The sequence below is a fragment of the Elephas maximus genome, chromosome 16 (genome assembly GCF_024166365.1).
Source record: "Elephas maximus indicus isolate mEleMax1 chromosome 16, mEleMax1 primary haplotype, whole genome shotgun sequence".
NCBI classification, from domain to species: domain Eukaryota; kingdom Metazoa; phylum Chordata; class Mammalia; order Proboscidea; family Elephantidae; genus Elephas; species Elephas maximus.
Window position 1 is genome coordinate 60,660,888 of NC_064834.1, and position 25,601 is coordinate 60,686,488.

Genomic DNA, 25,601 nt, shown 5'->3' on the forward strand with positions numbered 1-25,601 from the left:
GTAGTGGTTAAGCGCTACAGCTGCTAACCAAGAGGTGGGCAGTTCAAATCCGCCAGGCGCTCCTTGGAAACTCTATGGTGTAGTTCTACTCTGTCCTACAGGGTTGTTATGAGTCGGAACCAACTCAACGGCAGTGGGTTTGGTTTTTTTGGTTTTCTCTCATTCGTCTCTATAATAGTAATAACAACAACAATAATAGCAGCTAATATAATGACACTTCCTAGGTGCCAGACATGCATTAAGCATTTCACATCTACTAACTCATTTAATCCTGACAACAACCCTATGAGGTAGCGGTGGTCATTGTCGGGTGCCGTCGAGTCAATTCCAACTCACAGCGACCCAATGTGACAGAGGAGAACTGCCCCATAAGGTTTTCTAGGGTGTAATTTTTACAGGAGCAGATCACTAGGTCTTTCTCCCTCTGAGTCACTGGTGGGTTCAAACCACCAAGCTTTTGGTTTGCAGCTGAGCGCTTTAATCATTGCACCACCAAGGCAGATACTGTCAAAAATCCCCTTTTTGCAGACAGGAAAACTAAGACCCAGAGAGTTTAACTGACACTTAGGAATGTGAAGTAATTTGCCTGAGGCCAAGCAGCTGGCAGGTGGCAAATCCTGCGTTTGCCCGCAGACAGGCCTAGAGCCCTCGAGTTTACCTATACACTAACCTGCCTGCTCTCTGCATCTGCCTCAGTACCTGGCCCCAGGCACCGAACAAAAGAAACACAACTTCCCCACATATGCAGGGCAACAGCTAGCTTACAGCACTAGGAATGACAGAGACTATAAAAAGAAAAATGGCCAGGGACAGGCAGGAACAGAAAGACAACAGAGGACAAAAATTAAAATCTGTGAAGCCTAAGCAGTGACTTCCGCAACAGAGGTAACAGCTGATGTAGAGCAAGGCTGACCTTTTATTCTCAGAATGTTCCCGGATGACACATTTTTCTGGGAGTAAAGCCTCACTTTCCTCATCTAGGGAGAAGCCATCCAATTCTGATAGTCAAGGATCATTAGCAGGAGATGAAGAGTGGAGAAAAAGTACGGAACATGGGGGCTTGTCATCACCTATGGTTTGGCCAGCCCCATTGTCCTCCCAAAGTTTAACACGGGACTGCTTTGGGTGTGTTAGGCTTCACCTAATATCAAAGGAAGACACTTTTTAAATATCAACCAGGGTACTCGCCAAAAAAGAGCTTTATGATGGCCAATAAAAAAAGTTGCCTCAGGAAGAGCACCTAGGACTCAAGGATATCAAGATAAACTTGGCTTGGCTATAAGAACATCCCTTACTAGTAAACATACAGATTGTATTCTAAAACCAGGCAAAGAAAAACCAAAACACAAACATTACAAGCTTCCAACATACCCTTAACCAGAAACCTCTGACTTTTAATTCAAGAAACACAAAAAAGTCAATCAAGATGGCTCTTTGACTTTTCGACAATGAGACCACCCCCGAAGTCAAGGCTCACAAATAGAGTTCTGAGGAGTCTTTAGCTGGAGCTCCACGACAGCCCCAGCCTGTACGACCCTCTCAGAGAAGTGACCCAATTAATGAAAAACACCACCTATGAATCTAGCAGAGACCCCCATGACATGTAGCCCAAGCCTCCCAAAGGCTAGGGCTGACAGGTTGGGAGGAGGCAGGGAAAGCCCGCCAGAGGAGCCTCGGCAAAAAAGAAAAAAGGAGCTCTTTGAGGAAATGCTAGGATCTTACCTCCTTAACCAGTGCAATACCCAGGTCCTCACCTTCTTACAGCTCCTACCGTGACTTGGTCCCAAGCCATGTTCACCAATCTACTTACTCAACTAGCCATTATCCAAGGTAAAACTTTGGTTCCCATCTGGCTAGTGAATCTTGTTTGTCTATTCTAGACAATACCAAAGGAGAACAGACGTGAGAAGATTCGGTTACCAAATCCCACCCTAAGCTGGTGGAGTGGGGTGCCTCAGGGCACTTATTGGCAGAACTAAAAGACTTTTGTAACACTTGTGTGAGCAGGGCAGAGGCCAGGTCGAGGGGCTGAAGGCCAGAGAGAGACCTGCCTATATGCACAGCTGAGAAGAGGCTGTCCCGATCAAAGAATTGTATCCTCAGCATTCCCGAACCTGAGTCATAACCTGTTACTTCCCTAATAAACCCCGTAACTTTTGAGTATGGCCTGTGAATTCTGCGTGGCCACTGCAATGAATTATTGAACCCACCAGACAAGTACAGTGTGCCGTGGGAGGGAAAGTTGGTGTCAGAATTGGCAAAGATGGTGGAGAGAAGAGGTATGTCTGACCTCTACCTCATAGGAATCAGCCTTAGGCTGTTGATCTTGATTCTCCTTCCCCCTTGTAAAGTTAGAGGAGGTCAGATGCCTCTGCCATGCCATTTTTACAGTAACCCATGGAACACCAGAGTCCCCCATCATACCCTGAGATGGCTGTGGGAATTGCACAGGTTAAAGTTGGAAAGTGCCGAATACTTTATTCCTTCTTAGAATTTCACAGTGTTCACCAGAATAGAAAAGGCTCAGAAAAGTCCTGCAGTAAGATAGTCATTTCACTATTTTCTTGACCACTGAATACATTTTTTATAGAACATCTTAGGAGACCAAAAGGAATGCTACAGAACCAGGTTTGGAGAATATTGTTCTAGATATCAAAGTATCCTAAACTTCATGCTGTTGCCTCAAATCATCCAATCACTTTGGTTATTCATTTCAGCCCTTCATTTGTTCCCAGAGCCAGGAAATCCCATGTCTCCAGGCAGAGGTCCAAACTTAAGGCTGTCCCCAGGTTAACACCAGTCTGACATTCTGTCATGACCATGTGGGCTAGACATTTGGGGAGGGGCAAAAGGAAGGCAGCTGGAGTGGACACCTTTTGAGATCTTTGCTCAACTTACAATAATGCCTTTTTTCTGCTACACTCTCCATCATGGTGGGCCCCCATCAGTCATGTCTGCACCACATGACACTCCCCCCTACACATGCACAGTAATCCAGACCAAGCTATTATGCCAATCAAGTTCTCACACAGGACTCTGGATTTGAGATTAACACTCTAGCTCAATCTGGTATCTTGGAAGTAAGAGATAAAGAGATATAAACTTGTTCAAATAGCCACCTACTACCTAGCTTGCTGGCTGAGAAAGAAAATGATCTGTAGCACAAATTGAAAAATCCTTCCATCCCAGTTCTTCCTGAGGGCCAGCTGCATTCTTGCCCTCAGATTCCATGAGACACCCCTATCTGGAGCCCTGACATTGCACAATTGTAGAGGGCACCATTCACAACCTGGAGTTGTACCAATGCAGTGGTCCTTGCCCTAACGCCTCAAGAAGAATATTTTTATTGCTCACGGTACTCCAAGGCAGTTTCTGTTACCTACAACTAAAGAATCCTACAACACTAGCCTTATTTCCCAGTATTGCTTTTCACTTCCCTAGGCTCTTGCTAAGGAAACTTGCCAAGTTGTTTCTGAAATACACTCCAAGCTTCCCTGTTCCTCTGCCTTTGCTCCTACTAATCCTCCCACCCATCCCTCCCCACACCCCTGCCCCTGCTCTTTATCCAAATTCTACCTATCCTTCAAGGTCCAGCTCAAATGCCTCCACTACCCCATGACGATCCTCCCTCATTGTCCCCTCTCATTTTCCAACTTCCCCATCCAGATTTTCTTGATAGTACCTACCACACTCTACCTTGCAAGACATATTTTTATATATGTCATTACTGCATTACTAAACTGTATGCTTCTTTAGACCAGGGGCAATTCTCATCCGTGTATCCTGTACAATACCTAAGGTAGCGCCTTTTACATAGTAAAGGCTAGGGGAAAAAAATATGTATGGATAACTTTATGGAACATCAGTACGTTGTATTTTGTCTCATCTACTCTAATAAACCGTAAGCACAGTGGGGGCAGGAACACAATCTCAAATTTATCTTTGTAACCCCTACAGTACCATGCCCATGGTGTAGGCACTCAAACACTAGATGACTCAATGACCTAAAAGAGTAGATCCTAGAATCCTTTAATTCTCCTGCCCCTCAGCCCCATCATATGAGGTCCCCACCTTTCTAAACCCAACTCTCTCCTTTTTAGATCAATAGTGCTCTTAGAGAGAAAACACATTTACTGAGTTGCTTCTGTCAAAGATAGCAAGGCATGGGGGTGGGGTATGGTTCAGAATCATCCCTAACACCTGTGAAGGCAGAAATCCATGGGGTAGGGATTTGTGGGGGAACAGGGATAAGGGTATCAGCAAACAGAAAAGGCCCAAGGTATGTGCCCCTTAATGTATCCACAAATTCTTCTAGAACTTACTGAAAACTGGCTATATTCATTAGAAACAAGCCTGGGACAAATCAACAACTATTTGGTGAGACTCTACAGGACACAAGATCCTATGTCAAGCTGTGGAGGACATGCTTAGTTAAGGATGACAACTAGAAGCCCTGCAAACACACTGGAGTTGGGGCGGGGGACAGAATGAAAGAGAGGCTGATGAGTTCCATCACTGTCTCCACTCAGTACCTGGTGGGCGTCTCCTGACGGAATGATGTAGGCCTGAATTGGCTCTGTCACATACTCCGAGTTCCTCATGGCTTGTCTCAGTTGCCGAAGCAGCTCTGAAGTTACTTTTGGAGCCATTCTGCCGTCTGCAACAACAGGAAAGTTTATTCCAAAACCAGCCTGCCCTGTGCAACTCAATGATTGGTTCAAAGGAAGCCCCAGAGAGAAGCACTTTCCACATTCTGTCCCACTTCCAGCTATGTCTTCAAACTAACCACCCCACCAACAAACCAAGCCCAAAGCTGCCAGAAACACTAAAGCTTACAGTCCTTAAATACCACTTCCAAATGGCTACTATGTGGCAAGAATACTCACGCTGACACTCATTTCCAAATTCCTAGGCTACCTGTTTCACTGCCTCCTAATGAGTACAAGACTGTATTTCTGTGTGATGAAGGCACAGATAACACAAACTGACTTAAAAACCACTTTAGTTGGTTCCTCAAAAAAATCTTTTTTTCTGCAAATATTGATAGCAGTTAACAGTTTTGATAAATATTATAGCTGTAGTCCCCTGGCTACATAAAATGACTTCACATTAAACCAATTACAGATCAGTGATTATACATATTTTACTACATCCTCCCACATAACTGCACAAAACTATACTACTAGAATTCAAAATAGATTGTTTCCAATTCATTTTTAAAACAAACAAAAATATTTTACTTTACCAAAAACATCCTAATGCATCCCAGTGTACGAAATGGAGAGTTACACTGAGGCCGTTACACAGGACTATCCTCAAGGATTCACACCCAACTCGCTGTGGCCTGCGCCCTGCTGGGTATAGATCCTTTTCTGGTTCTTTTACTTTAACATTTTCATCTGCTTCTTCCCCTTCACCACCACCACCTTGGGCTTTTGTATCTCAGTCATCATGGTTATCTCCGGTACATTCTCCTGTGAGGTACCATATTAATCTTGGGACTCACTGAAAAAGTGCCAAAGTACTCAAAGAGAGTCACTGGAAACCACCTAACTTGTGATTGCAACATGTCCATTTCGACTGCATTACAGTTCCTTCTGAATATTTTTCAGAGGGGCAATCTTTCCTTTTGTCCAATATACCGAGCCTAGAATTCCTTGTCTACCTGATTTGACCTAAGTTTATATGTCAACACCTCCACTGGGATCTAAAAGAAGCCTGTTGGGGGCAGGGGCAACTGAGAGGCATGGATGCTGGGCCCTGGGGTAGCTGGGTTGGCTTTGCCCAGACCTAGGGCTTCAGGGGCCTAGCCGGACCCTCCATACACAAAAGCACCCCAAGTGCTGCAGGTTGAGGCCAAGCCCAGGAGGGAGGACTTGGCTTGTCTCACTCGGGTCTGAGCCTCCTTGTTACCTGGGTTTAGATGGCTCCTGCAAACAAGGGTGGCAAGATGAGAAAGACCATTCTGCCATCAACAAGGTGGTGACTAGAACATATACCATCAACATTTACAAGTGCGTCAACAGAGTGGGCTTCAAGAAGTGTGTCCCTTGGGCATTCAGAGATTCAGAAATCTGCCATAAAGGACACGGGAATGTCGATATGCACATTGACAAAAGGCTTAATATAAGTGTCTGGGACAAAGGAATAAGGCATGTCTCACACCGTATCCATGTACAGTTGTCCAGAAAATAATGAGGGCAAAGATTCACCAAAAAAGCTCTATACACTGGTTACCTATACATCTGCCGCTGCTTTCAAAAATCTACAGAAGGTCACTGTGGATGAAAACTAACAACTGATTACTGAATAAAGTTATTTTAAAAACTCAAAAAAAGAAAGATAAAAAGCCTATTGTGATCTCATAAGCTTGCCAGCACCCGAAAATTTTACTCTGATATCTTTCAAGCGCTTCAGAATAGATATATCATGTTTCCAAAGCATCTTTCTGAGCAATTTAAATTCTTAAAAAGAGGTGAGTAGCTTCTGGGGTCTTATATGTTTTCGAGCGGCCATTTAAGATACATCTATTTGTCCCATCCCATCTGGAGCAAAGGGGATTGAAAGCAACCAAACACATAAGGAAAATATTAGTCCAGAGCACTAAAGGACCACATGAACCACTGCCTCCACCAGCCTCAGCCCAGAACTAGATGGTGTCAGCTATCACCACTGACCACTCTGACGGGAATAAAAATAGAAGGTCTGGACAGAGCAGAAGAAAAATGTAGAACAAAATTCAAATTCACAAAAGCAAACCTGAATTACTGGTCTAACAGAGACTGGAGGAACCCCCAAAACTATGGCCCCAGGGACACCTTGTTAGCTCAGAACTGAAGCACTCCCAAAGTCTATATTTCAGCCAAATGTTAGACAAGCCTATAAAACAAACAACAACACACGTGAGGAACGTGTTTCTTAGTTCAATCAAGTATATGAGACCAAATGGGCAACACTTGCCCAAAAGGAAAGACAAGAAGGCAGAAAGGGACAGGAAAACTAGACTAATGGATATGAGGAACCCGGGATGGAAAGGGGTAGAGTACTGACACACTGCAGGGATTGCAGCCAATGTCACAAAACAATTTGTATATAAGGTTTTAATGAGAAATTAATTTGTGCTGTAAACGTTCACCTAAAGCACAATAAAAAAAAATTTTTTTTAAATGTCAAACAAAAAAAGAAGGCTTTCTTTGGAGCAATATTTTCACCTTGGCTGCACGTTAGAACTAGCTGGGGAGCTTCTGATTTAATTAGTCTGGGGTACAGCCTGGGCATCCAGAATTTTAAAAAAACAAGTACACGATAGATGCCGATATACTTTCTTTTAAGATGATTACTTTCCTTGTAGAATTTGGCTTCTATTTGGGCATATTCTACATCAAGAATTTTTATGGCACTGACTGGGTGTGCATCCACATAAGCCAAGCACTGACTAATAGTATGTATCAACGTTATCAATCATTAACTTCATCAATAAAATCAACCTAATCAGTGGTAAGCTCAAAATCCTCAATGACAAACTGAAAAGCATCCAAGGCAAATGGAGTTGGCCAAAGATACCTTCTGCTTCCTGGTCACCATAACCTGCCTCCTTGCCACCACATTCTTCCTTTTGCTGGTGTATTCAGCCTCCTCAGAACCATCAAGATCGTGAGCCTCACTCTACTTCCGTGACACTTTCATACTGCCCTCTACCACACCACCTGCCCATCATCACTCTCGATACTTTCCCTCCTCTTTTCTCCTCATCCTTCAGGCCCGTCATGTTAGACTGGTCTCCTTGGTTAAATGCAGCCACTTCTTTTCACCTGTATCATACCTGTTGAAAGAACTCTCAATACTGCAACAAACAGGATGTGGTGAAAGGTAGTGGCAGCAACAGTGAGCAAAGATGGAAAAGACAGCAATGGACGATAGCTGAGGCAATGGGTTGTGGCAAGGGTGGCAGCTGCCACTGAAGTGAATACAACGCACGGCAGTGGCTCAGACAGCTGTAGCAACAAGGACGACAGACCTTGAAAGTGACTCAGTGGTCAAGCAGCTGCAACTGAGGAGGAGGAGGCAAAACGGGGGGGTTTACAAGACCCAACCATTGAGGTGAAAAGGCAGCCAAGATAGAAGAGGTGGAAGTCATAGCTGGTGGCCCTCAAGGGTAATTTTTATGGGAATTGAGTTACTAGAAGAAAAGCACTCAGAAACACTGACTGGCCCATAGTAAATATTATGCAAATGTTTGTAGTTATTATTAAAAGTTAGCTAAATTAATTAATAGTTAACGCAATTAACTATGAAAGCACTGTGGTACAATAGGCATATATAGTGCTTCTCCTTAAGGCAGGAACCATGTCACCTTTGTCTCTGTAGCCACCTAACATCCAGCATCCAACACTCAGCGTATAGCATAACACAAAGCATACAGCATACGCTCAACCAAGGACAGCTGAATAAATGTCACAACTTTGTGTCTATGATCCTTTCAGAGGGAAGAATGAAAGACAGGATCTTAGAAGATGTTGTATTATAGCATCTGCTCATTCTGCAGAAATGTTCGAAGCAGCCAAGACCTAAGCAGGGTGTGCAGAGAAGTGGGAAGCCAAGAGCAACAGGCCTAGTACATGATATAACATTAGCTCATATACTGCCAGGCACTTTTAAACCATGCCTTAAAGAGAATGACTCATTTAAGTCTCTTACATAGAAGGGTCTGCTTTAAAAATTAGTTCCCCAATCTTCAGCCTTTATCACACACAAGACTCTTCACTGCTTGTAAGTACATGAAAAGCACACCACAATCACCTCATTGGGTTGCTAGGAGAATTACACAAGATTAACGTGTGTGAAAGCACCGAGCACGGCATCTGGCACATTTTAGGTGCTCAAGAAATATGTGAATCTAGATCTGAAGCACTAGCTGAGGTTCCTACATGCCTTGTTATAAGACCAGAAAGGGCTCACTTACTCCAATTTGCACATCTTAACACATGCAGATGCCCAGATGCCCTTCCAGCATCAACAGATTTGTCTTTCTGTCCTACAACTGAGCAAGATTCAAGGAGTTTACATACATTAGTGGTTAGTTTTCACAATAAGCCTCCAAGGGAGGTATCACTATTCCCACTTTACAGATAAAAAGGAATAAAGACAAGGTAAATACTTACCCAAGTCATACATTTAAATCATGAGGAGCGAGGACCCAAGGTCTACCCAATTCTCAATTCCATGCTCTGTTATACCGTATTATTGAAGGCATAATAGGCCTAAATTGTTCTAAGACCAATGAAATCAAAACAAGTGGGTTCCAGTTTCTACACGGGATCTACGACTCGGACAACTGAAGCTCCCTGAACCTGTATTTCCTCACATATAAAAAAAAGGGAGAACTAGAAAGAGAAGTTCTCTTCCAGCTCTAAATCTGATGATTCTTTTTTATTCCCTTTCCTTTTTTCCCATTCCTTCTTCTCCTTCCTCCTCTACCTCCTAACATGGCCCAAAATATTGTTGGAAACATCCATATTTTTAAAGGAAAAGAATCTAGAACCACATTCAATTATAGCACTGGTCTTCCAAAGACAGATTAGATAGTCATGGTTTCTTATGAGCTTCAAGGGATCAATTTTTCATTAGCTAAAAGGAAATGCTGTGGTTCTCTTGGGTAGTCTGTAGAAAAGTACTGGTTTATATGGGATAGAAATACAGTAGTACAACACTTATTCAAAATTTCGGTTTCTGGCAACTCAAGAGATAACTAGCCAGCTCTGGGGAAAAAGGATGGTGTCTTAGTAATCTAGCGCCACCATAACAGAAATACCACAAGTGGATGGTTTATCAAACAGAAATTTATTCTCTCACAGTCTAGTAGGCTAGAAGTCTGAATTCAGGGTGCCAGCTTCAGGGGAAGGCTTTCTCTCTCTGTCGGCTCTGGTAGAAAGTCCGTGCCACCAATCTTCCCCTGGGTCTAGGAGCTTCTCAGCACAGGGACCCCATGCCTAAACAGTGTGCTCCACTCCTGGCTCTGCTTTCTTGGTGATAAGTGGTCCCTCTGTCTCTCTGCTCCCTTCTTTCCTTTATATCTCAAAAGAGATTGACTCAAGATACCAACTAATCCTGTAGATTGACCCCTGCCTCATTAACACAACTGCCTCTAATTCTGCCTCATCACAGAGGTTAGGATTTACAACAACAGGATATTCACATTAGATCACAAAACGGTAGACAACGACACAATACTGGGAATCACAGCCTAGCCAAAATGACATACATTTCTGGTGGACACAATTCAATCCATGACAAATGGTCACAAAAATTTATCCCAAAAAAGATTTTCCTAGATGCACGCTGAGTTTACAAAGAACAAAAATATATGATGAACTTTTCTCATTTCATGCTATGATGAAAACTGTAAGCTAATTTCTAAAGCAGTCACAGTCAATAAAGGAATATATTAGAGATCAGAAAAACTAGAATAGTACTTTTTTAATATGGAATAGAAAATGCAAAAAATCTAATTCTCTAACTTACTACCTTGAAAATATAAATATATAGAAATAGTAACCAACCACCCAGGAAACCACAGGACAAAATGGTTTTTAATTTCCAGATACATCCCCTCTTACCCTCAGCCATGATCAATTACTAATTCCTTATTCTGTCTTCTGTCCCAACTTGGGACAGGGTAGGGGGAAAAAGGGGGAGTGGAGGAGAAGTCTGAAATCCTTTTGAGATATTCAATCTAATTTATAGGCAAAATTATTACCTGTTTCTGCACCTGGATCTCCTGAGTGTGTCACCTCGTTAGGTTCAATTATTCTTAAATTTCTCAGATGAAAATCCTGGTGATTAGCCCTTCAGAAGAGAAAGAACAGGATTTTGCAGACTTTGACAACAATAAACATGGCAAGGCTTAGTCAGAGGGGCATCAACTTGACTTAGCAGTTTTCTTTCCTAAATGGGAAGAACTCTCAGCCCAATATCAGTGATGGGATAAATAAAAGTTTCAGGTAAGCATTAAAAGTAAAATATCACAATGGTAGGCAAATCTCCTCAGGTCTAATTTCCGGTTCATGAATTCTCTTCAACTATGTCTAGTCTATTAACTAGCCTATGATGATTCTATTTTCAGTGACTATATTTTTCACTTACCTAAGTTATATTTGATTCTTTTTCAAATCTGCCTGTTCCTCTCTTCATGGTGTGAAGAGAGCTTCCATTCTTTCACTATGATTTTATTCCTTCTTTCAGCTCTTTAATCATTTGAAGCACTTATTTTATAATTTATTTCTGACTGTTCCATTAGAAGGTTTTGGGACAGTAACCCTCAGGTTTGCTGGTCAGCTGCCTCTCCCTCTTGGTGGGCCATTCCTTGTGTACTTTGTCATCTTTTATTAAATGCTTATCTTCAGTAAAGACTATTTTTTCTATGAGAACACCAAGTGCCCTGGATTGTACAAACATTACTGTCACAGTTGTTTACTTCTCAGACTAATTTTTATATTAATTTCTTAGCTAAGAGATTTGTACACAGTCCTCTGTCCCTACAATGTGATATTTGATGCCCTGGGACCCCAGGCATGAAGCCTATATCTGTGTCTGAAAACCTACCCAGACTCAGGTTACCACGTACCACTCAGGCTTTAAGTTCTGAATTTCTAGGACCTAAGGATTTCTTTTTCTTTCGAGTTCATTCAACAACAAATATTTATTGAGAATCTTCTATAATCTATAGGATCTTCTATTCTAGACACAACACTGAACAAAACAGACAACATCCCTAACATCAAGAAGTTTACAAAGAGTAAGAGAAGGGGGCACCGGGAGAGGCAAAAGGCAAGAAACAAACAAGTACACATGGTATCAGGCAATAAGTACATGTTCGATGAAAAAAAAAAAAAAAGCAGGACAAGAGGGAGAGAGCGTCAGGGAAGAAGGAGAGAGGTTATTTTATATGGGGCATCCAGGGAAGACCCCTATGATAACAGATGAAATTTCAGCAGAGACCTAAAAAAGGTAAGGGAACAAGCCATGTGGATATCAAGGGGAAGAACATTCCAGACAGAGGAAACAGAAAGCGCAAAGGCCACAAGGCACAGTATGCCTCATATACCTTGGAGGCCAGCATGGCTGTGTTTGTGTTTGTCAGGGAAGGCAGAGCTCAGTGTTAGGAGATAAGGTCAGAGAGGGACCAAGGGGCATATTGTAGGCCATAGAAAAGGTTCTGAATTCTACTCAGCTATGAACTTAAATCCCGCATTAGTTCAGTCTACGACATGGCCAGAACCAGAAGACTAGACATTTTCACTAATCAATCCAGGCCTGCTCTCAGATGGCTGCTGCATTAGTGTCACTAGACAGAATAAGATGTTTACTGGGGAAACCATACATTCTTTCATAAAGAAGTAAAACATCCCAACATTTCTTATGAATATAGATGCAAATATCCTCAACAAAATACTAGCAAACCAAATCCAGCAACATACAAAAGGATCATATACAATAACCAAGTGGGGTTTACCCCTGGAAAGCAAGGTTGGTTCGACATAAGAAAATCAATTCATGTAATGTACCATATCAATAAAACAAAAAACTATATGAATATCTTAATAGACACAAAAAGCAACTGACAAAATCCAACAACACTTTGTGACAAAAGTACTCAGTGAACTAGAAGAAGAGATCTTCCTCAACCTGGTATCGGGCATTATGAAACCCACAGCTAAATATTGAATGCCTTCCTCCTAAAATCAGGAACAAGACAAAGACGTCCACTTTCACCACTTCTATTCAACACTGTACTGGAAGATGTAGTAAGGAGAATTAGGCAAGAAAATGAAATAAAAGGCATCCAGATTAAAAAAGAAGTATGAATATTTGGAAATGGCATGATCTTGAATATAGAAAATCCTAGACTCTACAAAAAAATTAGAATAAACAAGTTCGGCTGGAGGCAGAGCCAACAAGGCACTATAGACAGAAGCACCATACAGTCCCTCTGCGGCAAAGACCTGAAAAACTAAGTAAAACAGATACAGACATCAATCCTGGAACCCGAAGCGTCAAATGAAGGGATAAAAAACCTCAATCAAGCATCGAATGGAAGAAGAAACTGACGGAGAACAGGGAACAAGGAGAGCTATGTAGTGGAGGTTTCCTGCCAGCTGACACAGCAAGGATTTGCCATCTTGGACCACAGCCACCAAGGACCCCAGACAGGGAGTACGGGCAGGCAAATTCACAGAGCTCCCAACAGGAGACAGAGCACTAGGCCTTGTGCTGCTTTCGTCCCTTCCTGCGGACTGCATCACCTGACAAGACAGACACCACCTCGCCACCACCCCGGTTACACTATGCCAAGCCCTCAACAACCAGTTCCCTCAGTGCCATATTGTTGTTGTTTTTGGGGGGGGGGGGTTTCTTTCTTCTCTCTCTCTCTCTCTCCTTTCTTTCCTTTCCTTTCTCTTGCCCACCTCACCTGGTGTGCCACCCTGGCTCTTTCTCAACAGGCCATGCCACACTGCTGGACTAGAGAACCACCTGCACACGGCCTCCCCCAGTCTGCCCTGCCCCCACCCACGAAACTCCTACTGTGCTGTTTTATTTACTTTTTTCTTCTTCTTTTTTTTGCTTCTGTTTTTCTCACTTCTTTCTCTCTTCCACTTAGCTCCACACATCATGTTCTCTTCTGTCCCCCCTGCCTATCTGCACTACACACCAAGCAACGTGCCCCTGAGCAGCACCAGTGCAGATCCCTGAACCCCGCACCATACTGCCACCCACTTCATGCCACAAATGACCCATTCTCGCCCCTGCTGGACCCACCCTGCTGCACCATAATTGAACAATGGGCCCTGCCCACCTGGACAAGGTGGTGAGAAGTATCATGCCCATAGATGAACAAGCAACAAAGCACACCCAGCTTACCCGCCCAGACATAATCAAATAAAACAGAAAAGCAGTATGAAACAAACAAATCTACAATCAATAAACAAAGAAAATAACTACTTAATGTCCCAGAGACTGCAGACAATATCAAAACATATTAAAAACAAAGAACAAAAACAGCAGGACAGGATGGCTCCAGTAAGCGACCAAAATAAAACATCAGACAACCTTCCAGTAGAAGGAAAAGCACTGAAACTACCTGATAGGGAATTCCAAAGTCTAATATTGGGAATTCCAAAGTCTAATATTCAAGGTTCTCCAAGATATTAGGAAAGAGATGAAGGAAAACAGATAAAACTAAGCAAAAAATAGTCAAAATCATGGAAAATACAGACAAAATCAGGGAAAACACAAAACAACGGAGGAGTTCAGGAAAATAATACAGGAAAAAATGTCAAAATAAACAAGTAGAAATCACACAAAAACAGCAATTAGAAACCCAAAAGATAAACAACAAGATTTCGGAAATGGACAATACAATAGGTTCTAGGAGGAAATTTCAAACAATAGAAGACAGGATCAGCGACGTTGAAGACAAATCCTTGGATATCACTTTATTGAGGAAAAATCAGAGAAAATAAGGAGGAAAACTGAAGAAAACCTGAGAAATACGTGGGATACAATCAAGAGCAAAAATTTGCACATGATCAGAGTTCCAGAACAGGAGGAGATAATGGAAAACACAGAGAGGATCATTGATGATTTGCTGACAGAAAACTTCCCTAATATCATGAAAGACAGATGCCGACCATCCAAAAAGCTCAACAAACCCCATATAGGACAGACCCCAAAAAAGTCACCAAGACATATCATAATCACACTCACCAAAATCAAAGACAAAGAAAGAATCCTGGAAACAGCTCAAGAAAAACGAAAAGTCACATACAAAGGGGAAACAATAAGATGAAGCCCTGATTACTTGGCAAAAACCATGCAGGCAAGAAGGCATGTGATGACAGATATAAAACCTCGAAAGAAATAAACTGCAGCCAAGAATAATCTATCCTGCATAACTCCCGCTCAAATATGATAGTGAAAATGTCCTAATGAAGGGAATATGTAAAAACCAAACCAAACATACAAAACTTATTAAAGAGTGTCCTTCAGTTAGAGAACAAACAGCATCAGACAGCGGCCTGAATCTAGAACTCAGGAAAGCATCAGCCAAATACGAACCCGGGTAAAACAAAACTAAGAGATTTACCACAGGGAACCAGAGACATCAATCTGTAAATGAAAACAATGTCAGAACAATAAAACAGAGAATAAACAGTGTAGGTATAGAACTTTCAAATGGAGAGGAACTCAAGGTGGGTGATATCAAGTAATAAAAGACTGGCTCAAACTTAGGAAGATGGGGTAAATTTCAAGGTAACCACAAAGAAAGTTAATAAGCTTACTCATCAAAATAAAGAAAAACAAGGTCTCAGCACAATCTACAAGAACAAAAGAAACGAAAAGACAATCCACAAACAAAAGGAATTCAGCACAGGAGATTAAGAAGAACAAAGAAAATGTGAGCATTACAAAAAAAAGCACTACAAAATGACCACAATAAATTCACATCTATCGATAACCACACTAAACGTCAATGGCTTAAATGTACTCATAAAGAGACAAGGTGTGTCAGAATGGATTAAAAAAAAAAAAACAGTACTTATCAATATGCTGTCTAAAAGAGACACACCTTAGAAAAAAATATATAAATATGTTAAAAATCAAAGGATGGAAAAAAATATATCAAGCAAATAACTACCAAAAAAGAGCAGGAGTGACAATACTAATCACAAATAACAGACTTTAATACAAAAATCCACCACAAAAGACAAGGAAGGACATTATATAATGATTAAAGTGAAAATCCACCATGAGGACATAACCATAATAAATATCTATGCACTCAATGACAGGAATCCAAAACACATAAAACAAATTCTAACAGCACTGAAAAGAGAAATTGCCCATTCCACAATAATAGCAGGAGACTTCAACGCACCACTCTTGGTAAAGGACAGAACATCTAGAAAGAAACTCAACAAAGATACAGAAGATCAAAAGGCCACAATCAACCAACTTGACCTCATAGACATATACAGAACACTCCACCCAAGGGCAGCAAAGTATACACTCTTTTCCAGTGCAGATGGAACGTTCTCCAGAATAGACCACATGTTAGGCCACAAAGTAGCCTACAACAAAATCCAAAACACTGAGATAAAACTACAAAGCATCTTCTCAGATCACAACACCATAAAGTAGAAATTAATAACAGGACATGTTGTTGTTCTTGTTAGGTGCCTTTGAGTCAGTTCTGCTTTCAGCCAGGATCCATCTGATATCAGCAATGATATCCCTGGTTTCACATCTTCTTCTGAATCAGGCCTGAACATACTGCTGCAGCTGCTTTTGAATTATCTTTGCAAAATTTTACTTGCCTGTGATATTAATGATATTGTTCAATAATTTCCAAATTTGGCAGGATCACCTTTCTTGAGAATAGGCATAAACATGGATCTCTTCCAGTTGGTTGCCCGGGTATCTGTCTTCCAAACTTCTTGGCATAGACAAGTGACCACTTTCAGCACTGCATCTGTTTGTTGAAACATCTCAATTGATAATAACAGGAAGAGCAAGGAAAAATAATCAAATACATGGAAAGTGAATAACACTCTGCTTAAAAACCACTGGATAATATTGGAAACCAAACATGGAATCAAAAAAATTCCTAGAATCAAACAAGAATGAAAACACATCATACCAAAACCTTTGGGACACAGTAAAGACAGTGTTCAGAAGTCAATTTATAGCAATAGATGCACACATCAAAAAAGCAGAAAGAAACAAGCGGCCATCTAAGATGCATCAATTGGTCTCAACCCACCTGGATCAAAGGAGAATGAAGAACACCAAGGTCACACGATACCTAAGAGCCCAAGAGACAGAAAGGGCCACATGAACCAGAGACCTACATCATCCTGAGACCAGAAGAACTAGTTGGTGCCTGGCCACAATCGATGACTGCCCTGACAGGGAGCACAACAGAGAACCCCTGAGGGAGCAGGAGATCAGTGGGATGCAGACCCCAAATTCTCACAAAAAGACCATACTTAATGGTCTGACTGTGACTAGAGGAATCCCGGCGGTCATGGTCCCCAAAACTTCTGTTGGCACAGGACAGGAACCATTCCCGAAGACAACTCATCAGACATGAAAGGGACTGGACAGTGGGTAGGAGAGAGATGCTGATGAAGAGTGAGCTAATTATATCAGATGGACACTTGAGACTGTGTTGGCATCTCCTGTCTGGAGGGGGGATGGGGGATAGAGAGAGTTGGAAGCTGGCAAAATTGTCACGAAAGGAGAGACTGGAAGGGCTGACTCATTAGGGGGAGAGCAAACGGGAGTACGGAGTAAGGTGTATATAAACTTATATGTGACAGTCTGACTTGATTTGTAAACGTTCACTTGAAGCTCAATAGAAGTTAATAAAAAAAAAAAGCGGAAAGAGACAAAATCAAAACATTAGCTATACAACTCGAAGAAATAGAAGAAAAGCAAAAGAAGCCCACAGTCACCAGAAGAAAGGAAATAATAAAGATCAGAGCAGAAATAAACAAAACAGAGAATAGAAAGAACCAATAAAACCAAAAGTTGGTTCTTTGAAAGGATCAACAAAATCAACATGCCAGTGGCCAAAGTGACAAAAAAAAAAAAAAAAACAGGAGAGGAAGAAAATAACCGAATAAAAAATGAAACAGGGGACATTACAACATAAAAAAATAAAATATGAAATAGGGGACATTACAACATACCCATCTCAAATAAAAAGGATCATAACAGAGTACTATGAAAACTGTACTCCAGCAAATTTGAAAACCTAGAGAAAATAGACAAACTTCTATAAATACACTACCTACCTAAACTAATACAAAAAGATGTAGAAAATCTGAACAGACTCACAACAAGAGAAGAGACTGAAAACGTATTTTGAAAAAAAAAAAAAAAAACTCGCCCCCAAAATAAAAATTCTGGCACAGATGGCTTCATTGGAGAATAGCTCACACAATACTACTCAAACTACTTCAGAACACAGAAAAGGAAGGGATACTTCCAAACTGATTCTATGAAGCCAGCATAACTACAGTACCAAAACTGGGCAAAGACACCACAAGAAAATTACAGACCAATACCTCTCATGAATATAGACACAAAGATTCACAATGAAATTCTAGCCAACAGAATTCAGCATCATATCAAAAAACATACCATGACCAAGTGGGATTCCTACCAGGTATGCAAGGATGGTTCAACATTAGAAAATCAATCAATGTAATCCACCAAATTAAAAAAAAAAAGAATCACATGATCATCTCAATCAACACAGAAAAGTCATTTGATACAGTCCAACACTCATTCATGATAAAAATTCTCAATAAAACAGGAATAGAAGGGAAATTCCTCAACATAATAAAGGTCATCTATACAAAACCAACAGCCAGCATCATTCTCAATGGAAAGAGGCTGAAAACATTTCCCTGAGAACAGGAACACGACAAAGATGCCCTTTATCATCATTTCCTCTATGTTTTCAAATTTGCTGGAGCACAGTATTTAACATTGTGCTGGAAATCCTAGCTAGCGCAAAATGGCAAGAAAGGTAAATAAAGGACATCCAGACTGGTAAGGAAAAAGTAAAACTATCCCTATTCGCAGATGATATGATATTATACATTAAAAAAAAAAAACCAAACCCAATGCCGTCGAGTCAATTCCGACTCATAGCGACCCTATAGGACAGAGAAGAACTGCCCCATAGAGTTTCCAAGGAGCACCTGGCGGATTTGAACTGCTGACCTTTTGGTTAGCAGCCGTAGCACTTAACCACTACACCACCAGGGTTTCCGGTATTATACATAGAGAACCCAAAAGACTCCACAAGAAAACTACTGACACTAACAAAAAGATTCAGCAGAGTAGCAGGATACAAGACGAACATACTAAAATCAGTTGGATTCCTATACACCAACAAAGGGAACTAAGACAAGGAACTCAGCAAAGCAATGCCATTTATAATAGCCTCTAAAAAAAATAAAATACTTAAAAATACATCTAACCAAGGACGTAAAAGATCTATACATAAAAAACTAACAATGCTACTCAAGAAACCTACATAAATAGAAAAATATACCATCCTCATGAATAGGTAGGCTCAACATTGTGGAAATGTCAGTTCTACCCAAAGCAATCTACAAATACAATGCAATCCCAATCTAAATACCAACAGCACTCTTAAATGAGATGGAAAAACTAATCACTAACTTTAAATGGAAAGGAAAGAGGCCTCGGACAAGCAATGCATTCCTGAAGAAGAACAAAGTAGGAGGCCTCATACTACCTAACCTCAGAACCTACCATATATCCACAGTAGACAAAACAACCTGGTACTTGTTGTAAAAACAGTGTAGGGGTGGTATTGGACCTCCTCTAACTTCACAAGGCAAAAAAAGGAGAATCATCATCAACAACCCAAGGCTGAGTCCTATGAGGCAAAGGTCAGACATGCCTCCTCTCTCCACCATTTTTACCAATTCTGACATCAACCATCCCTCACACAGCACTCTACTTCTCTGCTGGGTTCAATAACTCATTTGCAATCGCTACACAGAACTTACAGAACATACTTACAATTATGAGGTTTATTAGCGAAGTAACAGCTACTACAGTTCAGGCTCAGGAACACTCAGGATACAATTCTTCCATCAGGACAGCCTCTTCCCAACCGTGCTCACAGGCACACCTCTCCCTAGCCATAGCTCTCTTCACAAAGGCACTCAGCTTTCTATTTCTGTGGGCTATGAACCCCACCATAGGGTCTCTGCTTCTGCATCTCTCCTGCCTCCACTTCTCACCGCCTTCAAAGTTACTTGCTCTCCTCTCTGTCACCTGCTTCCAGGAGCTTCTCAGCACAGGGATCTCAGGCCCAAAAGAACACGCTCTCTGCTCCTGGCTGTTCTTCCTTGGTGATGGTAGCATCCTTCTCTCTGCTCTGGAATTGGCTCTCTTTTAAGGTAAAACTGACAGATCCCCTTGGTGGGCCACAATACCTTATCACACAGTCCCACCGAATCACCTGGGTGGGAGTTACAAGACCATGGCTAGAAAGGCCACACACAAAAGTAATCAATCACACTGCACTGGTACAATGACAGACACACTGACCAATAGAACAGAATCGCAAACTCAGATGTGGATACACGTACGGTCATTTGATCTTGGACAAAGGCCCAAAGTTCATTAAATGTGGAAAAAAGTCTTTTTAACAAACAATGCTGGCAAAACTGGATATCCATCTGCGTAAAAATCAAACAGGACCCATATTTCACACCATACAAATAACTAATTCAAAATTAATCAAAGACCTAAATGTAAAATCAAACATTATAAAGATCATAGAAGAAAAAATAGGGTCAACACTAAAGGCCCTAATGTTATTGTTGTTGTTAGGTGCCGTTGAGTCAGTTCCAACTCAAAGCGACTCTGTGTATCACAGAACAAAACACTGCCCGGTCCTGCACCATGTTCACAACCGTTGTTATGCTCGAGCCCATTGTTGCACCCACTATGTCAATCCTTCTCCTTAGGGTCTTCCTCTTTTTCGCTGACCCTGGACTTTACCAAGGATGATGTCCTTCTCCAGGGACTGATCCCTCCTGACAACATGTCCAAAGTATTTAAGGTGCAGTCTTGCCATCCTTGCTTCTAAGGAGCATTCTGGCTGTACTTCTTCCAAGACAGATTTGTTTGTTCTTTTAGCAGTCCATGGTATATTCAATATTCTTCACCAACACCACAATTCAAAGGCGTCAATTCTTCTTCGGTCTTCCTTATTCATCATACGGTTTTCGCATGTATATGATGAAATCGAAAATACCATGGCTTGGGTAAGGCACACCTTAGTCTTCAAGGTGACATCTTTGCTTTTCAACACTTTAAAGAGGTCCTTTGCAGCAGATCTTCCCAATGCAATGGGTCTTTTGATTTCTTGACTGCTGCTTCCATCAGTGTTGATTGTGGATCCAAGTAAAACGAAATTCCTGACAACTTCAACCTTTCTCTGTTTATGATAATGTTGCTTATTGGTCCAATTGTGAGATTTTTGTTTTCTTTATGTTGAGGTGCAACCCATACTGAAGGCTCTGGTCTCTGATTTTCACCAGTATGAGCTTCAAGTCCCTTCACAGCATAAATAGGATACACACCAAAATAACAATACATGAATACCAAAAGATAAGCTAGATAACTGGGATCTTCTAAAAATTACACACTTATGCTCCTCAAAAGACTTCACCAAGAGAGTAAAAAGAGAATCTACAGACTGCGAAAAAATCTTTGGCTATGACATATCTGACAAAGGTCTAATCTCTTAAATCTACAGGAAAATTCAACAACTTTATAACAAAAAGACAAATAATCCATTTAAAAAATGGGCAAAAGATATGGACAGACACTTCACCAAAGAAGACATCCAGGCAGCTAACAGACACATGATGAAGTGCTCACGATCACTAGCCATTAAAAAAGAGAAATGAAAATCAAAACAACAACGAGATAACATCTCACCCCGACATTACTGGCACAAATCAAAAAAACGCAAAATAACAAATGCTAGAGAGGTTGTAGGGAGACTGGAATTCTTATGCACTGCTGGTAGGAATGCAAAATGGTGCAACCATTTTGGAAAACAATATGATGATTCTTAAAAAGCTAGAAATAGAAATACCATAAGATCAAGTAATCCCACTCCTAGGTATACACTCTAGAGAAATAAGAGCAGTCACATGAATAGATGTATGTATGCACACTCATGTTCACTGCAGCATTCACAACAGCAAAAAGATGGAAACAACCTAAGTGTCCATCAACAGATGAATGGATAAACAAACTATGGTACATACACAAATGGAATACTACGCAACAATAAAGAACAATGATGAATCTGTGAAATACCTTATAATATGGATGAATCTGGAGTAAAATATTATGCTGAGTGAAATAAGTCAATCACAAAAGGACAAATACTATATAAGGCCAATGCCTTAGTTATCTAGTGCTGCTTACCAGAAATACCACAAGTGGATGGCTTTAACAAAGAGAAATTTATCCTCACAGTCTAGGAGGCTAGAAGTTCAAATTCAGGGTGTCAGCTCCAGGGGAAGTCTTTCTCTGTCTGCTTTGGGGGAAAGTCTTTGTCATCAGTCTTCCTTGATCGAGGAGCTTCTCAGCGCAGAGACCCTGGTTCTAAAGCACACACTATTCTCCTGGCTCTTGTTTCCTGGTGGTATGAGGTCCCCCATCTCTCTGCTCACTTCTCTCTTTTAAATCTCAAAAGAGATTGACTTAAAACACAACCTAATTTTGTAAACTGAGTCCTGAATCATTAACATAACTGCCGCTAATCCTGCCTCATTAACATCACAGAAGTAGGATTCACAACAGTAGGAAATTTCTATCAGATGACAAAATGGTGGATGATCACACGGTACTGGGAATTGTGGCCTAGCCAAGTTGACACACATTTTTGGGGGACACAACTCAATCATAACCACTACTGTAAAAACTCATGTAAAGGTTTACACACAGAAAGAAACAATCTTTGATGATTACTAGAGAGGGAGGGGTGGGGAGGAAGAAACACTAAACAGACAATAGATAAGTGGTTACCAACTAGACAACACACAAGTGGATACTTTGGTGAAGAGTAAGACAGTATACAATACTGGAGAAGTCAGCACAACTTGATGAAGGCAAAGTCATAGAAGCTTCATAGACACATCCAAACTTCCATGGGACTGGAGTTACTGAACTGAGGACTGGGGACCATGGTCTTGGGGGACATCTGCCTCAATTGGTATAATATAGTTTGCAAAGAAAATGTTATACATTCCACTTTGGTAAGTAGCATCTGAGATTTAAAAGCTTGTGAGCGGCCATCTAAGATACGTCTGCTGGCCCCACCCCATGTGGGGCAAGAGAGAATGAAGAAAACCAAAGAACAAGGGCAAGATTAGTCCAAAGGACTAGTGGAACACAGCTACCACAACCTCCACCAAACTGTATCCAGCATAACAAGATGGTGCCCGGCTACCACCACTGACTGCTCTGACAGGGATCAAAACAGAGGGTGTCAGAGAGAGCGGCAGAAAAATGTGGAACAAAATTGTAACTCACAAAAAAGACCAGACTTACTGGTCTGACTAAGACTGGAGAAACCCCAAGAGTATGTTCCCCAGACACCCTGGGGTTTACTCTTCAGCATAAGATGAGACAGGCCCATAAAACAAACAATAATAAAGGTAGCTCAACCATGTATGTGAGACTAAATGGGCACACCAGCCCAGGAGCAAGGACAAAAAGGCAGGAGGTGACAGGAAAGCTGGATGAATGGAAATGGGGAACCCAAGGTCGAGAAGCGGAGAGTGCTGACATGCCCCGGGGCCGGCAAATGATATCACAAAACAATACGTGTATTAATTGTTTAATGAGAAACTAATTTGCTCTTCAAACCTTCACCTAAAGCACCATTTTTTAAAAAAAAAAGAACTTCAGCAAAGACATAGGATACGAAATCAGTTGTCTTTCTATATACTTGCAATGAAATTAAGAAAATTCCATATACAATAGCATCAAAAACAATAAAATACTTGGGAATAACTATAAAATATTATCGAAAGAAATTAAAGACCTAAATAAATGGAAAGACATTCCGTGTTTATGGACTGGAATACTGAATAACTTAATATTATTAAAATGGCAGTACTCCTCAAATTGTTCCACAGATTCAATACAATTCCTATCAAAATCCTAGCTGACTTCTATGCAAAAATTGATAAGCTGATCGTAGAATTTATGTGGAAATGCCAAGGACCTAGAATAGCCAGAACAATCTTGAAAAAGAACAAAGTTTGAGTACTTGCCTTTTGAGATTTCAAACTTACTACAAAGCTACAGTTATTAAGACTCTGTCATACTGATATAAGGATAGACTTATAGGTCAATGGAATGGAATTGAGGGTTCAGACACAAACCCTCAGATTTACAGTAAACTGATTTTTGATAGGGTGCCAAGACCATTCAATAAGGAAAGATGAGTCTCTTCAACAAATGATGCTGAGACAGCTAGATATCCATACGCAAAAGAAGGAAGTTGGATCCCTACCCACCATATAAAAAATTAACTCGAAATGGATCGTAGTCACAAATTTAAGAACTAAACTATAAAATGGAAGAAAACATGGGCATAAAACTTCATGATATTGGCTTAGGCAAGGATTTCTTAGATAACACAATATAAAAATAGGCAAATGTCTGAATTGACATTTCACTAAAGACGCTGACATCATTAGTCATTAAACCAGAAAAAAAAAAACCAAATCCACTACCACTGAGTCAATTTCAACTGATAGCAACCCTACAGGACAGAGTAGAACTGCCTCATTGGGTTTTCCAAGGAACAGCTAGTGGATTCGAACTGCCAGCCTTTTGGGTAACAGTGGAACCCTTAACTACTTTAGGGAAAAGCAAAGCAAAACCACAATGAAATACTACTTCAAACCCAGTGGGAAAGTTATAATACAAAAGACAGACGATAACAAGTATTGGCAAGGACATGAAGGAACTAGAACCCTCATACATTGCTGGTGGGAATGTAAAATAATGTAGCTGTTTTGGAAAACAGTCCAGCTGTTCCTCAAAAGGTTAAACATAAAATTACCATATGACCCACCAATTCCACTCCTAGGTACACCCACAAAAAACCCTGTACACGAATGTTCATAGTAGCATTACTCATAATATCTAAAAAGTTGTAACAATTCAAATGCCCATCAACTGATGGTAGATTAAAAAAAATATATGGTATATCCATACAATGGAATATTATTTGACAATAAAAAGGAATGAAGTACTGATACATGTGACAAAATAGATGAATCTTGAAAACACTATGCTAAGTGAAAAAAGCCAGTCACAAAAGATTACATATTTTATGATTCCACTTATATGAAACGTCCAGAATAGGCGAATTTATAGAGACAGAAACTTGCCTAGAACTGGGATAAGCCTAAAAGAAAAAGAGTGGCAGCTAATGAGTACAGGGTTTTTTGAGGGGGTGATAAAAATGTTCCAAAATTGATCACAGTGATGGTCACAGAAATCTATGAATACACTAAAAACAACTGAATTATATAATTTAATAGGTGAATTGTACAGTATGTGAATTAGATCTCAATAAAGCTGTTATAAATTGTAAAATGTAAAACACCTGCTTTTCTTGGACAGAGATTAAAGTCACATTCTCACCCAATTTCCCTCTTGACTTCAGATGTAAGTATAAGATAGTGAGCCAAGGAAGTCAGTTTCTCTTTATATTCAAAGTTAACTAGCCCCAGTGCCTGGCTCAGACACAGCACTAGAGAGCAGGAGAGAGGTTATCCAAAGGTAGTCCTATCCATTCATTTTACAAGAAAGAAAACAAAGATAACTTGCCACAGTCCATACACCTCAATAGCTGCAAAGCCAAGACCAGAAACCAAGTCTCTTGACAGGTGAGCTCAAGCTCTCTACCTGAGCATCACCCCACCTTTACCTTTATGGCAGTATCAAAG

General features: G+C 40.8%; 1 protein-coding gene across 2 annotated transcripts in view; it reads right to left on the bottom strand.

Annotated features, from left to right (window-relative positions):
• The window catches only part of XPNPEP1 (X-prolyl aminopeptidase 1), a 66,679-nt gene that overhangs the window by 35,400 nt on the left and 5,678 nt on the right, over window positions 1-25,601 (bottom strand). For both annotated transcript variants that reach the window (XM_049855071.1, XM_049855073.1), the window contains exons 2-3: window positions 10,757-10,845; window positions 4,533-4,657 (exon numbers count right to left, since the gene is read on the bottom strand). In XM_049855071.1, the coding sequence (XP_049711028.1) occupies window positions 4,533-4,657; window positions 10,757-10,845 (214 nt within the window). The remainder of the gene's footprint in view (window positions 1-4,532; window positions 4,658-10,756; window positions 10,846-25,601) is intronic.